Source organism: Nannobrachium achirus (assembly GCF_963921795.1).
Source record: "Nannobrachium achirus genome assembly, chromosome: 15".
NCBI lineage: Eukaryota > Metazoa > Chordata > Actinopteri > Myctophiformes > Myctophidae > Nannobrachium > Nannobrachium achirus.
In genome coordinates, this window is record NC_137822.1 from 47,334,155 (window position 1) to 47,351,652 (window position 17,498).

General features: G+C 43.3%; 1 protein-coding gene across 1 annotated transcript in view; it reads left to right on the forward strand.

Moving 5' to 3' along the window:
• Window positions 1–17,498, forward strand: part of srek1 (splicing regulatory glutamine/lysine-rich protein 1) — a 35,285-nt gene that overhangs the window by 12,100 nt on the left and 5,687 nt on the right. The window contains exons 3-10 of the mRNA XM_080743795.1: window positions 116–234; window positions 3,299–3,478; window positions 5,927–6,105; window positions 6,681–6,790; window positions 7,970–8,069; window positions 8,228–8,341; window positions 9,631–9,705; window positions 12,408–12,519. Of these exons, the coding sequence (XP_080599921.1) occupies window positions 116–234; window positions 3,299–3,478; window positions 5,927–6,105; window positions 6,681–6,790; window positions 7,970–8,069; window positions 8,228–8,341; window positions 9,631–9,705; window positions 12,408–12,519 (989 nt within the window). The remainder of the gene's footprint in view (window positions 1–115; window positions 235–3,298; window positions 3,479–5,926; window positions 6,106–6,680; window positions 6,791–7,969; window positions 8,070–8,227; window positions 8,342–9,630; window positions 9,706–12,407; window positions 12,520–17,498) is intronic.

Genomic DNA, 17,498 nt, shown 5'->3' on the forward strand with positions numbered 1-17,498 from the left:
ATGCTCTCTTTCTCTCTAGAATAACAAGTGGGCTAGTGTTCTGCAGTCATAGAGGATCAGTCTTATGGACGTTGTGTTTCCGGGCCGCTAACGCCTGCCTCTCCTGTCCCGTTAGGAAAGATCCCCGAGGAGAGCAAGGCCTTGTCTCTGCTGGCCCCGGCCGCGCCGCCCGTACCCAGCCTGATGCCCGGTGGAGGACTGCTCCCCATCCCCACCCCCACCCCCATGCAGACGGTGAGTAACTAACCCTAACCCCTACCCGTACCCGTACCCGTACCCAGCCTGATGCCTGGTGGAGGACTGCTCCCCATCCCCACCCCCACGCCCATCCAGACGGTGAGTACCCAGTACCCTGTACCCAGTCTGATACCCATCCCCACCCCCATCCAGACGGTGAGTACCCTGTACCCCTTACCCCGTACCCAGTCTGATCCCCACCCCCACCCCCATCCAGACGGTGAGTACCCTGTACCCTGTACCCAGTCTGATACCCATCCCCACCCCCACCCCCATCCCCATCCAGACGGTGAGTAACTAACCCTAACCCATACCCGTACCCGTACCCAGCCTGATGCCCGGTGGAGGACTGCTCCCCATCCCCACCCCCACCCCCATCCAGACGGTGAGTACCCAGTCTGATACCCATCCCCGTTCTCAGTCCTGGCGACTGATACCAGTCTTGAGGATTCCATAGGGGCTGTTTCTGAGATCAGTGCAGCTCTGCAAAAAAATAAAAATCACACTCGTGTGAACTGAGCGGTGGAGGGTGTGTGTGTGTGTGTGTGTGTGTGTGTGTGTGTGTGTGTGTGTGTGTGTGTGTGTGTGTGTGTGTGTGTGTGTGTGTGTGTGTGTGTGTGTGTGTGTGTGTGTGTGTGTGCGTGAATGTGTGTGTGTGGGCGTGAATGTGTGTGCCTGGCCTCAGTGGCCTGAACAACAGCGCCCCTCCCTTAACATGTGTGGTCAAAAAAGGTACTTCAGGCTACAGACAGACAGACACACACACACGCACGGATACACACACGGCCACGCTATGGAGACGGTGTGACCACCGCTCAAAAATAAGGGGGATAGCCGCGGCGTGAATGACGTCAAAACACTATACTAGGCAAGTGATCTCATAAGCAGTTATCATTTCAAGATCTGAGTATTTGAATTGGCCAGACTGGCAATAGAATACATCTGAACTTCAGAAGATACTTATATAAAATGAATCATGGATTGGCGCAAAGGCAGTTCAGAACTTCAGGGAAACACCCCAAATATTGGTGTGGGTTTGCCCATGCCACATTTCAAAAATCACATATTGGGACATGGTCTGAAAATAAAATTCAGTCTTGGGATTTTTCTTTTGGCTTTAACCCCTGTGAGCTTGTAGATCTGCTATTTTTGAGCGGTGGTCACACCGTCTCCATAGCGTGGCCGTGTGTGTATCCGTGTGTGTGTGTGTGTCTGTCTGTCTGTCTGTCTGTCTGTCTGTAGCCTGAAGTACCTTTTTTGACCACACATGTTAAGGGAGGGGCGCTGTTGTTCAGGCCACTGAGGCCAGGCACACTCACACACATTCACATTCACACTCACATTCACGCCCGCACACACACACACACACACACACACACACACACACACACACACACACACACACACACACACACGCAGCCTCCACCGCTCAGTTCACACAAGTGTGATTTTTTAATAGGCATTTAAGTCTCTTGCACACCTAGAAAGAAGGCGACAGGTGCGTCGGGGAACAGAACAAACTGAAAAATAGAAAACCTCTCGCCACTCTTGTTTTCAAATGCAAGTGTTTTTATTGGGAAATCAAGAACGTTTCTGCACATTTCTAAAGAGACAACTTGAGGACCTCTAAAAGGACAAATTAAACATTGGCCAAATTGTGAAATATTAGAGGCAGAAATTGTGAAAATGGCAGATCTACATGCTCACAACGCCTCGCAGCGTTGTGAGCATGTAGATCTTAACCGTGTTATACCAAATGTACTGTAACTAGAAGTTTGCGGCCCTTCGGGCCGCAAAAAAAGAAGTTTTTAGAAAAAAAAACATTTTTTGGAAAAAAAAGGTAGGTACCACGATGACGTGGTGTATACGGACGCTCAGCTCCCCGGGCCCTTCCCCGTCTCTCTCTCTCTCTCTCTCTCTCTCTCTCTCTCTCTCTCTCTCTCCCCTCCTCTCAGCTCCCCTCCCCCCTCCTCTGTAACTTGATACTCTGGTGACCAGTTTATGAGCACTGTCAAGATACTCCTTCAGGACTGGCTGCTCTGCGTGAGGCGAAAGGCGAAACTTTGTTAAATTGAAATAAATGCGGTTCAAAGAGTGGCATGTTTAAAATGTGGACAGTGCAAAATTTTCATGCTTGTTTGACGTGGTGGCTATGTTTGTGAGAGGTGTTGTGAGAGAATGGAGCTAAACATTCTGTTTGAGAATTGCCACCACTTTGTGTTTGCTGAATTGTATGTATTAGATGCCTCAACTCTCTGCTCGTCAGGGTGGTGGTGGTGGGGGGTCCTCAGTTAAAACATGATTGTGTTGGGGGTCGCGGCCTGAAAAGGTTGAGAACCACTGGTTTAAACCATCTATAAAGATTCCACCGCCCGTACCCACTCCATCCAGACGGTGAGGATGCTTCACAGTGTCGCATCGATTCAAATTCTTCGTCCTCGCGACTGATTTCGGTCGTCTGGAGTGTGCTCAAAACTTTGGGGAGCAACATCATCACAATTACTGTGATGAATAATTCCCTGTCATTTCTTTAAAGCAGGGGTTTTCAAACTTTTTTGAAACGGGGCACCCCTGAATTACACTGTTTTAGAATCTTACATCCTATTACGCGACGTAAATATCTTTCCACCTGAGCTTGTATATCTGCTATTTTTCTATAGCTAAAGTATAACATAATGAAGGCCCCTTCCACCACCTTGGGCCCTAGTAACTCAGTCCCACTCCCCCCTCCCCTTGTGATGCCCCTGCCTATAGTACAACAGTAGCTTTGCCCCATCATTGCTCAAGTTAAAAAGTATGCAATCAGGAATGAGATTGAAAAAATAATAACCCTAATCGGTTTGTTTCTAAGAGTCTTGGTTAACATTTCCTACGCCTGCCTCTCCAGTCTGTATAACACTGTTCTGTTATAAAATAGCAGATCTACGAGCTCGTTGTGAGTGTGTAGTTCTGCTATTTTTGGTGAAGAGAGTTGGCCGTAGAAGGAAAAATAACTCAAGTACAGTACAAGTGCTGAAAATACTGACAACTATCTATTTTGTGTTATGTTCTCTGTTTTCAGTCCCCGGCTTTGTCTCTTCCGCTGGTGAACCGGATCTCTGCGTCCGTGGTGGACCCCGCGGCAGCGGCCGCAGCAGCGGCGGCGTCGATTCTCAACCCTCCTCCGCTCATGGGCAACGTGGATCCTTCCAAGATCAACGAGATCAGGAGGACCGTCTACGTGGGCAACCTCAACTCACAGGTGACTCAAAGCAGTTCACTGCTAGACCATCATTAACACATTGACCGCCATTTTAACATACCTCCGTACTCCCACCTGCCATTCGTCTCCATAGACTTCCATGTAATTGGGTGTGCACGGATCATGCACACCCATGCCTAGATAATGCACCACGTGTGTCCACATTGCTCACAGCTTTCAAACAAAAAAATCCGAATGGAAATCCGTTCAGGCATTCATGAGATAACAGCCACTATGTTTAACAAAGATGGCTGCCAAAATGGCTGCCATGCTTGAAAGATGGGGTTGCTATGGGGGTTAAACATGCAATTTCGCGATTGCTATCATGCCTACTCCATTTTTTGGGGTCAAAAAAATCTTTTGAAAAAAAAATGTTTTTTAAATTTCTTTTTTTTTTTTTTTAATTTTTTTTTTTAAATTCTCGGGACTATCGGGCCTGGCGGGGAATGAGTTAAGTACCTGAGACGAAAAACAGTCTTAAGGGCTTTGAAAAAACAGACATTTTTTTCTTTTTTTTAAAGAAAACAATGATTCTCTATGACCTGATTCATGCACACCAGCTCCGAATTTGCCATGCAGCAGGTGGCTGCGGCAGTTAGTTTTTTTCCCGACTGAACCCAGTTCGATTTGTGCGTCTTGTCGCATGCAGTAAAAACTCATTGACTCCTTTTAAGAAAGAATCCTTTTCGGATCCACAGTGTGGATTCCTCACAGCCTTGCACACCAAATCCATCATGCAGCAAACGGAAAGAAACGCAACGGTCCTGTGTGCAAAGCCCTTAAGTCCATATTTTAAAATCTTTAATATAGATATTCTCTTGATTTACCAGACTGTAAACCACAAACTAGAAGTTTTTAATCTGTTAAATTCTTAATGCACTCCCCACTCATTTTGTTGAATTAGATATTTTTTTACTTAACTCATAATATATTAGGAATTATAAGACATACCAGTATTACCGGTATAATACCGGTATAGGGGAGCACATACTGGACGCGAACGGCTGCGCAGCGTCGCGTCGCGGTATCGACGCACATGAAGTGCCGCACGGTAACCCCAACTGGATGCGGCGCGCTGCCAAACAGTACATCCATTTCCCCGGTGGGGAGAACCATGGGAGAACATGTTCAACGCGCGGCAACGCTGGAAAAATAGAACAGTGGTGTATCGGCGCGGCAGGCGACGCGGCAGAGCCGCGACTGCGCGCGTCTGACGCCGCCGGTGTGGGTTAGTTCATTGAAAATAACGGGGCCGTATGTTTTGACACGCCGCCTCCGCGCCGCCTCCGCGTCCAGTGTGGGTTCCCCTTATTACTTACCAATCTCTCCAACAGTTTGTGGAACAACAGTATAAGTCTGTACAAGCAATATTCAGCAGACAAAGGGAGCAGATAATATTAAAACAGACAATTAAACAAAATGCTATTTTTCTCCTAGGGAAACTGAATTTCAGTCTTTGTGGGATGTGTTACTAGACACCTTTACAAACACATTGGTGAAGAAAGTTTTTGCTAAGGAATTTATTCCAGGATTTGACACTATTTCTGAAGATATCTCCTGACTATATGGGCATTCCCAGACGATACCCTCTTTTGCCCATATATGGAGATCCCCAGGCATCAAACCCAGGCCCTAACTCGCCAAGGCCCTGCTTGGCTTTACTGATTTAACATACGTTTTATGCCCATATATGGAGATCCCTGTCCCAATGTCATCAATATCAAGGACATATCTGGGAATGTCCATATTTGGTAATGCCTATATATGGGCATGTTTTCTCATAACATTGTTGACTATCATGTATGGGTAACTGGTCCAATATACATCATTGGCCAGATTGCCCTTTTGGGCGAGATCGCATGTCGCCCTGAGGCGTCTTACTTGTCTATATTATAGATCAGGGGTTTTCAAAGTGGTTGACGGGGCACCCTGGGGTGCCGTGACGGCAGTCCAGGGGTGCCGCGAGATAATTTGATAATATAAAATATATTTAGTATCATTTTAAACTTGAAGTACAATAATAGTCACAATTGCTATTATCTCAACATTTTCCTCGCAACATAATCACTCAAATATCGTCACTGTCGTGCAGAAACCTTTGTATCTCCAAGTTTCAAATGTGTACGTCTTTTGGTAAAGTAAAGCCCTGCTTCATCATACAAGACTGTCGCACAAAACTAGTGAAAACAGCCGATATACAAGCACACAACGTGTTTTCACTAGTTTAGTACATTTTATAGATGATAAATACAAAACAAACGGTTTTGGACATAAAAGGTTTCCACCCGACAACGACGATATGCTATAAATATAAGGTGCTGGGAGTGAAAATTATAATGTAGGGGTGCCTCGGATTAAAACAAATATTTATGGGGTGCCTTGAAACTAAAAAAAGTTTGAAAACCCCTGTTATAGATATTAACATGTTGTTGGTGTCTTCCTCCTCAGACCACCACTGCAGAGCAGCTTCTGGAGTTCTTCAAGGCGGTGGGAGACGTGAAGTTTGTGCGCATGGCGGGAGACGAGACCCAGCCCACCCGCTTCGCCTTCGTGGAGTTCGTGGACCAGCTGTCTGTGGCCCGAGCGCTCACCTTTAACGGCGTCATGTTCGGAGACAGACCCCTGAAGTAGGTTTATATTCTATTATTATTATCCTATCATTAACATCAACCATGGAGACAGACCCCTGAAGTAGGCTTTTTATATCGTATCAATCAATTTAGGCCTGGAATTATTTTAATGCTTCTACAAGCTTGTAGATCTGCTATTTTTGAAAAATCGTGATCTTTGAATATATCTTTTTAAAAGCGACTCATATATGTGTAACTCATATATTTGCTTCTGGGTGGTCCCTGGAACAACATACCTTTTGAGATGGGGGTCCGTGGCCAAACACATTTAATTTTGGGGGTCTTTGACATGAAAAAGTTTCAGAACCACTGACATAAAAACATGCATTAAAAAAAAGAAAAAGATTATAGAATTGGGTCAAAATCTGGTTAAAATTCTTTTTTTTTACGTTTTTTTTTTTCTCTAAAATATCTACAAGCTCGCAGCGCGGCACTCTGTGCCCCGCTGTGAGCTGGTTAGATCTTTTTCTTACTTCTTTGTAACTTGTAACCTTAAACTGCTGTGCTGCCTCTGGGCAACTGAATTTCCCCTGTGGGATAATAAAGGCATCTCTCTCTCTATCCATCTCTAGGATCAACCATTCCAACAATGCCATCGTGAAGCCTCCAGAGCTCACCCTGGAGGCCGTCATGAAGAAGGTCAAGGAGGCGTCCTCCACTATCGCTGCTGTCTTAGAACCAGGTACACGCCCATGTATGGTCTTAGAACCATGTACACGCCCATATATGGTCTTAGAACCAGGTACACGCCCATATATGGTCTTAGAACCAGGTACACGCCCATATATGGTCTTAGAACCAGGTACACGCCCATATATGGTCTTAGAACCAGGTACACGCCCATATATGGTCTTAGAACCAGGTACACGACCATATATGGTCCTAGAACCAGGTACACGACCATATATGGTCCTAGAACCAGGTACACGCCCATATATGGTCCTAGAACCAGGTACACGCCCATGTATGGTCCTAGAACCAGGTACACGCCCACAAATGGTCTTAGAACCAGGTACACGCCCATATATGGAATTAGAACCAGGTATACGCCCATATATGGTCTTAGAACCAGGTACACCACCTGTAAGAGCCAAAACCATTAAAACCTGTTCAATGAGTTGTTGTGACCGGGGGGCGCGTGCTGTGCGCTATATAAGGGTCAAGTTCATGGGCCGGTAGAACCCTAATGATTTCTGCACGGTGGAGTAATAAATTAAATTGCATGAAGAAGCTGCCTGCATCGTTTCTTTTAACCCATTTAGGCCTGAACACATTATGACGCAATATTTTATGCTTTAAATATAACAAAAATAGCAGATATACAAGCTCACAGCGCTGCGAGCTTGTAGATCTGCTATTTTTTTTAAATCGTGAAAATTTGAATTTTGACCCGATTCTATAAGTGTCTTTTGAATCCTTCTAAGATTTTTGGAAAAAAAACCTATGTTTCTATGTCAGCAATCTGGCCAGCCATCGTCAAAAAAAAGGTCCTTTTCACTTAACTGGAGCTCAGTTAGTCTGTTCTTGAGAGACTACTATGTCAGTGGTTCTCAAACCTTTTCATGTGAAGGACCCCCAAAATGATATGTATTTGGCCACGGACCCCCATCTCAAAATATTTAGTTCCAGGGACCACCCAGAAGCAAAATTTGACTTACAAGTGTTTGCTTAAAAAATACATATATTCAAAGATTTGCACACAGTTTTCACGACTTTTCAAAAATAGCAGATCGAGTGCCGTGCTGTGAGCTTGTATATCTGCTATTTTTCAATAGTTAAACCATTCAATAATTCTAGGCTCTAAATGGTTTAAACCTGTGATGTGATGATGAAGTTTTGACGTTCTCCTGCTCTTCCTCAGTGGAGGTGAAGAAGCGTTCGTCCAGCCATTCCAGGAGGTCCCACCGCTCTCGTAGCCGCTCCCGCTCCAGGCACAGGAAGAGGTCCCGATCCAAGCACAGGTGGGGACAAGGCTTCAAATTCAAACCTCCCTTTCTGTACTCTTTCTGCTTGAGTCCTTTAAGGTCCACTGACTCTTTGGTTTTTGTACCATATAACTATACTCTGTGCTACCTGATTCCTTGAGGTCCATTCTGACTCTGTGTTCTGTCCTCTTCAGGAGCAAACCGTCTCAGAGGTCTGGCCCCAGGGTGGCCGATGCCCGCGGTGCCCGGGGCAGCCACAGGAGGCGCTCTCTGTCCAGAGACAGGAAACGCAGCCGCAGTCGCTCCAAGTACGGCCAGAGATCTTTAACACTGGAAGATACACATTCTCTATTGAGTACCTGAGACGAATAACAGTCTAAGTCAACATTTTAATTTTTTTGAATATAGATATATTTTTTTTATTTACCAGACTGTAAACCACAGACTAGTCATTTTTTATCTGTTAAATTGTTAATGCATTTTGTTTAATTGTCTGTTTTAATGTTATCTGCTCCTTTTGTCTGCTGAATATTGCTTGTACGGACTTATACTGTTGTTCCACAAACTGTTGGAGATATACTGTTTTTCCACTTTCCATAAGTATTATGTCTTATAATTCCTAATATATATGAGTTAAGTAAAACAATCTAATTCAGCCAAAACTTCTAGTTTGTGGTTTACAGTCTGGTAAATCAAAAGAATATCTATATTCATTTTTTTTTTTTTATATGGTCATAGACTTGTTACTCGTCTCAGGTACTCAATTGTTGCCACTAGAGGGTGTCATGGTACTCAAATCCTAATGGTCTCCTTAGTTAGCCTAGTAAACTGACTCCTCCCATCTTCAGTTCGAATATGCTCGCATTCGAATGAAGGCAGGAAGGGAGACTGGTTTACGAGGCTACTCCTTAGTGGGTACAGGTGTCTGACTCTTGCACCCGTCTGTGTTTACTGGTGATACAGTAGATCCCGTGAGAGAGAAAGGTCCATAATGAAGTTGATTTTCTCTTGGTTTGTGTCTCTGGAAAAAAAACTAAAAGCCATTTTTTTTTTAAGATTTGTTTTTTGGGCTTTTATGCCTTTATTGATAGTAGACTGACAGGAAATGGGTGAGAGAGATGGGGAGTGACACGCGGCAAAGGTCGTCCGGATGGGGAATCGAACTGGCGACACCGTCAGGCATCAATGCCTATGTGGTATGCGCCTGGACCACTAGGCCAGCGGGCGCCCCAATCTAATCTAAAAGCCATTTATATGAATATTTTGGGAATATTATGTGTCTTGTAACGATGGGGTCCAACATTCAGTTCATGAACCATGGAGCTAAAGAATGCTTGAGAAGCTGTGTTCACCTTCACTTTCCCATTGGAAACAATAGACTCCAACCTGCTTCCTTCTCGTAAAAGGGAGTCTGCCCCTTCACACAGATACGGGAAGTAAACCGGAGATGCCAAGTCTTGCTATTTCTGTTGTTTCTGACGGCCAGGCTACACTAAGCCTTTTCACGCACGTCAGTGCGTACACGGGGTGTGCGAGCGTATGCACGTTTTAGAAAGATCAAATATATATCAATGATGCATGTGTTGTGTTTGTCCAGGGGTCACAAGAGGAGAAGCAAGGAGCGCTCCAAGAGTCCCAGGAGGAAAGCAGCCAGATCTCCTTCTCCAAAGAGGTAAAAAAACACACCGTCTCATCTCGGCATGGATGGGAATCTGATCATGTCTGTCAGAAACAAAACTGTTGCGCTTCAGGAAACAGTGAAAAAATAACTCAATGCGTTCCAACGGATCCAGCAAAGTTATTATCTAGTTACATTAAGGAAAGCTCTTCTTATACCTTTCATTGGATATTGTGTAAAAGTAAAAGTTCTTGAAACTTTAATATATTTCTTGAAACTTTCATATATTCTAGATACATTGGACATTCAGTGAATTATTCCAAAACTTTCTCTGTTAAAATGTTGAATTTTTATGGCATACAGCTCATGAATATCAAAAGCACATTTTTCAAAATATTGCAATATTACACGAGACCACTCAAAACAAGGTATTTATAATAGAGAAATGTCAACCTTCTGAAGTCAGAGTAGCTTGATGTCCAGTGGGAAGTTTCCGAAGTCAGTTATGATTTGGGCTGCTATGGCATCTGCAATGCTTTTTCACACACTATTCAAATTTTTCGAGAAGGATCTGTGTCGTTGCTGTCCGGCAGAAACCTCTCATTTATGTTTTTATGTTTTTGGTGAAATGAACACACTACTTGCTTTAACTTTCCCAGTGTTTTAACCGATTTAGTGCCATTCCCGAGATATCTCGCGAAAAGTACTCGAGTATTCAGAGTGCCGATCGCGAGATATCTCGCGAAAAGTAATATATTACTGTAACGGCGATTACAATACCGAGTACAATGGAGGAAGCTCCGGAGACGAAATCCGTCGCTGATTCATCATCATCACGGCTCCACGAGCACAAAATAGTAATCCCATAACATTGAGGTGGACGGGGGATCTCATCTTTAATGTCCATTATCTCAAAACTACACTTTAGAAGCGAAGATGGAGGCAGATGCTCGCTTATATAACACATGTATAAATGCTCCGATGCAATCCAGCATGGCACCACGTAAACAACAATCGGTTTCGGCGCAGGACGCGATGACGTCAGACCGGAAGTGTATCCAGAGTGCCCCCCCGGGGGGGGCACTCTGGATATTTTAATCCGTTAATTTCTGAGGCTTTTAACTCATCTGCTGCCATTTAACAATACCTTCGTACTCCAATCCTGCCATTCGTCTCCATAGACTTCCATGTAATTCATAGTGCACGGATCATGCACACCCATGCCTAGATCATGCACCACGTGTGTCCACATTGCTCACAGCTTTCAAACAAAAAAATCCGAATGGAAATCCGTTCAGGCATTCATGAGATAACAGCCACTATGTTTTCCTAAAATGTAAACAAAGTTGGCTGCCATGCTTGAAAGATGGGGTTGCTATGGGGGTTAAACATGCAATTTCGCGATCGCTATCATGCCTACTATAGTTTTTGGGGTCAAAACATTTTTTTTGAAAAAGAACATTTTTAAAAAAAATTTTTTGGTTTTTTCTTTTTCAAAAATTCTCGGGTTCCTCGGGCATGGCAGGGCCGTACAACGGGAAATTCTCGGGTTCCTCGGGTTTGGCAGCAAATGAGTTAATGAGTTAACAACAGGGAAAATGGCAGATTGCTTGTAGATCAGCTATTTCTTGCCAGGTTTATGCATCACTCTTGTGCTCTAATTATGGCGTTGGGGGGGAGAAAAAAAAAAACACATGTGGAGTTAGTCCAACTTAGTGACTCTACTGTATAATGGCTGCCTTAACGTTCAGATATTCATCTTGTATTCATTAAAATCCAATTATCCATAACCAATTAAACCCTATGTAGTTAGTTCATACAGTTTACAGTTTACAGTTTAGGCATTTAGCAGACGCTTTTAATCATTTTAATTAGTTCACGGGGTCCCCTCCTTTTTTTGGTCACCTCCTTTTCCCCCCTCTACACCAAATCTAAACACGGTGCATTGTGAGCTTGCAGATCAGCTATTCTCGCCAAGCGTTCGTGTATTATGACATGCCCTTTATAGGGACTGTTTAATAGTATAGAGTGAAATAGTTTATATTAACTCATTGAGTGCCTATCCCGAATTAGTTCGGGATATATGATCGTATCACAGGGTGCCTATCCCGAACAAGTTCGGGATATAAAAAAAAAAAAAAAAAAAAAAAAAAAATTTTTTTTTGAAAAAAATTTTTTTGAATTTTTTTTTTTTTTTTTTTGGACCCCATCAAATCTGGTGAACATGATTTCAATCGCGATTTTGCATGTTCCACCCCCATACAACCCCATCTAACATACAGGGCAGCCATGTTTGTTTACATAACATGTAAAACATAATGGCGATTATCTCAAGAATGCCTGAACGGATTTCCAATCGGATTTTTTTGTTTGAAAGCTGTGAACAAACTGCACAAATCCACTCCAATGCAATCCAGGATTGCATTGGATTTTTCAGAGCTCATTCTTCTCTGTTTTTTTCCCATGCATGAGGTGTGCAAGGTTTAATCATGGCTAAGTTGACGAAAATAAGGCTTCTAAAATGCTTGGTAGCCAATAGCTAACTTCAAGCTAACTTCATCCTCTTCCTGTACATGCAGTCATGCACAAAGGAAAGTGTTCAGGCAAGTCATGGCTGCAGGGCTTCTGCATATACCAGCATATCTCTATGGGATTTTCTCTGGCCACTGGGCGCCCTCTAGTGGTGAAAGGGGTGGCACTAAATGAGTTAATATGACTATTATTATTATTAAATCATGTATTGACTTGTCTTCCAGGGTGAATAAAGAGAAGAGAAGGGAACGCAGCAGAGACAGAAAGGAACGCTCAACCTCCAGGAAAAAGAGTCGCAGAGATGAGAAGATCAACCGCAAGACTAAACCCACAAAGGTAAAGAAAGGTCTAGATCTAAACCCTAGATCAGTGTTTCTCAACCTTTTTTCTGCATGGGCACACTTTTCATGTCCCAAGAATCCATGGGCACACCAACATAATACGGGGGTGTAAATATCGTCACTGTCGGGAAGAAACCTTGTATCTCCAAGTTTCAAATTTGTACGTTTCTTCGCAAAGTAAAGCCCTGCTTCATCATACAAGGCTTTCGCACAACAGTCGTGAAAACAGCAGATCTACAAGCACACAACGCCTCGCGGTGCGAGGCGTTGTGTGCTTGTGTGCGTTGTGTGCAAGTGCTTGTGTGCTTGTGCTTGTAGATCGGCTGTTTTCACTAGTGTAACTCATTTTTAAAATGATAAATACAATGCTGGCTTTCAAGCAGTTTCAAGGGGCACACTTGACCCTTCTCAGGGGCACACCAAAGTTCCCCAGGCACAGTGGTTGAGAAACACTGCCCTAGACTAAACCCCTAGACGGGGAGGCAGTGGCTCATGGGCAGAGAAACTGTCATTAGAGCACAGAGGGTTCCCGAAGGGTTCCCAGTTCGATCCCTGTGGGCTCCCCCAGAGTTGGTGTCCTTGAGCAAGACTCTGAACCCCTTTTTGGCCTCCGCAATTGTACAAATGCCTGCTAAATCCTAACATACACAGCATAGTTGCTATCGGGCAGAAACGTTATCTTTAATGTTTTTCTGTAAATGAATACTTGATCACAGTACAGCGTCCCTCAAAAGTAGCTGCTCCACAATGTCAAAACGTGGCGTGAAGGAAGAATGCATGTGATGGGTTGCTGCTGCGTTGTGTTGTCGGACCGCGGTTGTTTTTAATGTTTGCTACAGTTTTGGATGGGTTTACGCAGAACAGCGTCAGCAGACGAGGACAGACGTACACTTCTTTATTTTATCTTTGAGGATTCTGCTGAATGGTATGGAAATGCTTGAAGGTTGGCCTACTTTGATGATGGCCTTTTGAACTTACCTGTTTGATCTGTGACACTGATACAATATGGTATCTTTTGGAAACATATTTAGATCTGTCATGCTGATAAAAGATTATATATTTTGAAAACATCATATCTGAGATCTGTTACACTGATAAAAGATGACACGATTTTAGAGCCATTCTATATGATCTTATGCTGATAACAATCAGGTCAAACTGTTTTGCGGCGACTCACTGCATGGGCGGTTTAGGTCTGAAGACTCTGAACTGAAGTTTGGTTCACGCTTTAAAAACCTTCATCTACTCTGTCATACCCCACTCTGAGAACCAATGTCTTGACCCATTTCATGACCCAAATTATTTTATACTTAAGCTACTGAAAAATGGCAGATATTCAAGCTCACAGCGCGATACCGAGTGCGGCACCGAAAGCGGCACCGAAAGCGGCACAAACATTGCAGATCTACAAGTTTGCAGAGCTAACATGTTTAAAATCTGCTACAATTGTTCTAGCACCCAAAAAGACAAATGTCATTAGTCTAAGGAATACATAGATATGTTGCATTTTGACTTGAGTTAATATTAATGAATGTGTTTGAGAAACCTGTTGTCTTCAGTTGTCCAGTTTGTTTCAATAGCTGAAACAGGTCTGTAGAGGGCACTGTTTCCCTTTGCATTCAATTCAATTCAGAGGAGCTTTATTGGCATGATAACAGATAGGTTTACATTGCCAAAGCAAGTGTCAAAATATAATACAAACTGTTGAAAAAGGAACATATTTACAGTTGGAGGGGGTACAGCAATGTTATATGTCACATTTCTTCGTTATATACATGTTATACGGGGTAGAAAGCCTTTTGAAACAAATGGCATCAATCTTTTACCATCACTTTGGGACAAACTGCAACATTTTGTATTTCTCAAAACGTCACATTCACAGCATCTTGCAGCAGCTACCAACAGACCAATAATGAACTTTCATTAGTTCTGCTTTCAATAATAATAATATTCCAGCAGAACAGAACTTACAGCCGGGAGTCCAACAACAGGGCCATGATGTGGAACTGAATCATTTTGACCAAGATCACAGTTTCAAGTTAACAAGCTCCCAAAATCCACCATTTCTTCAAGTCTTAAATGAAGTGTCTGTTTAATGCAGTAGGCATAGGTGCCAACATTGGCACAGGGGTGGGTGATCACTGGCACACTGGCAGAAGTGCAATTTACATGCTGCACATAATTCTACATTCATTCAAAATGATAACTTTGACTGGTGCAGGGTTAAAGTTCTCCGTCCTGGGGACGGATTTCCGTCCTGAGGTGTCCCTAGAGGCTATTTATGAGATCAATGCAGATTTGCTAAAAAAAATAATAATAAAGGGAGTGGGGGGTGTAGCCATGGCCGCGATGTTAATAACATGACCGAAATCGTCAAAATGCAGCATAATACTTAAGTCCATGATCTCCAAATTACAATGCATCCCTCCCCAGCGAATCATTTTAAAACATGACTACGGTATGTGTGAAGATGCGCTGCTCAGACGTGCAACAGGCAAGACGCTGCCGCTGCCCAAAGCAGCTGCTGTAACTTGACACCATTCGGCTATGGCTAATGATTGGTAACCAAGCATTAGTCATAGCCTCAGCTAGCTTAGCCCGGGTGTGTGCATGTGGTGCAGATCTGCAAGCTCATAATGTGTCACTTCGTGACTCAAAGTACTACGGATTTTAACACAATGACTGCCACCTTTAAAAATCGACATAACCATTTCCCTGCCACCAATTTTTTTTTTTTTAAATTTATTTCCTAATTCTGTGTTGGTGTGAGATATGTCAAACCATGCACCATATGAAAGATGAGAGTCTCTAGTTACACACTTCATCGGCCGCCAGCACATTTACTGCCACCATTAAACCATTAAATCCCATTGAGTCTCCATAGACTTCCATGTAATTCATAGTGCACGGATCGTGCACGCCCATGCCTAGATCATGCACCACGTGTGTGGAGGCTGTTCACAGCTTTCAAACAAAAAAATCCGCTTGGAAATCTGTTCAGGCATTCATGAGATAACAGCGATTATGTTTTCTTCATTTGTCTTCATCATGCCTAGTAGTTAGAAGGAGGTCCAACATTTTTTTTTTGGAAAAAAACAACAACTTTTTTTCCCCCAACTCGGGCAACTCGGGCGTGGCACTATAGGACATCGGGAATCACTCGGGCAACTCGGGCTGGGGCAGTCATTGTGTTAACGGTGAAGTTATGGAATTCGCTCTGTATGGATGGCAGTGTCCCAAAGATGAAATCACAGGAATATCCATTATTCCTGTGATTTCACTGGAGTTTTACACCATGTAAACAGCAGGTACGCTATCTAAATATGTGTTTACAGGGAAGGCAGCAGTAATAGAGGGTATGCACGTCCACTGGGACCCGCCCCCCTAATCTAGACTGAGTGGCAAAACATTGAGCAGCATGGAGCATTGGAGTTTGGATGTGTTAGTTGCAAATCACTCAATGGCCCTGCATACCACCTGTTTCTAATTTGCACATAATGCAGGAGGCAGCAGGATGTTGTGTTGTAGAAAACGAGTGCTTCCAAACTCTGACACTTGGAAAAATAAAAACCTGCACAGAATGTCTTGACACTAAGTAGCTCATAACATGCCTATGGTGGAGTTTTATGAAACAAAAACTTTGCAGATAGAAAGAGGATAATTCAAGCTTTCAGTACAGCCGCAATGTTGGTGAGTTTTAATACAATCAGACAGGACTTTTCTGTTTGGATATATGGGCTGTCAATGGCATGAATTAGTTTTTTGCCACTCAGTAGGCGTGTTCCCACATAAGTTCCAGCAACAGTGATGTCACGCGCATACCCTATAGACAAACGGTTGCTTACGTTCTCTTGCATTAAAATAAGGAACGGAACACTTGTTATGTTTGCAAATCAGAGATTCGGGGGGGGGGGGGGGGGGGGGGGGCGGGGCTCACTAAAGTTATCCATACAGATGCTAATGCAATACCGACGCAGCGTATCATGATTGGTGCTGGCAGTACTAGGCAGAGGTTTCTCCTCTACATGGGCAGTGTTTCTCATAACATTACCCACGTGTGGTCTGGTGGTTCAGTCAGCGACAGCGACAATATGCTATGGAGCGTTTGGATTAGTTAGTCAGGGAATTTTAATAAAACCCTGGGAATAAATTCCTTACCAAACAATTTATTCGCCAATGTGTTCGTAAAGGTGTCTAGTAACATATCTAACAAAGATTGAAATTCAACATCCCTAGCAAAATGTTTGACAGCTAGGGTAATTCTTGGTCTCATTCACTTACTATACACTGTACTATAAGGGAAAAAATCACTCCCAAAAATATGCTTTAAGTAGCATGTTAAAAACATTAACATTAACATTAAGTTGCACGAAAAAACATTCATTGGGCCAAAAACAGACACAAAAAAACTATGGTTTAGTGATGAGTCATCACTTTTCACAAGGTGTAAAGGGGTTCTGGCCCACGGAATGTTTTTCGTGCAAAACAAATGCTTGCAATGGATTCAGAATAATTAAAAACACCTAGTTAGACCCCTCACATGCTACTTAAAGCATATTTTGTGGGAGTCATTTTTCCCCTTATAGTATAGTGTATAGTAAGTGAATGAGACCCAGAATTACCCTAGCTGTCAAACATTTTGCTAGGGATGTTGAATTTCAATCTTTGTTAGATAATTATGTTACTAGACATCTTTACGAACACATTGGTGAAGAAATTGTTTAGTAAGGAATTTATTACAGTTATTCTGCTAATTTTCCCTGACTATTAGTTGTGAATGAAGGCTCGCCTCGGACGGGCTTGGTGCACAGTCAAACACAAATGGAGGTGGCCAAACTCTATTCTAATGCAGCTAACTAACTGCAGTATAGCATCCCCACCTTGTTTTAACATTGGTGGATTGTTTAGCTGGATGGCTGGTTGGCTCGATGAAACGTTTGACACAGGAAAGCCAGTCAGGTCCCTTTTTCTATG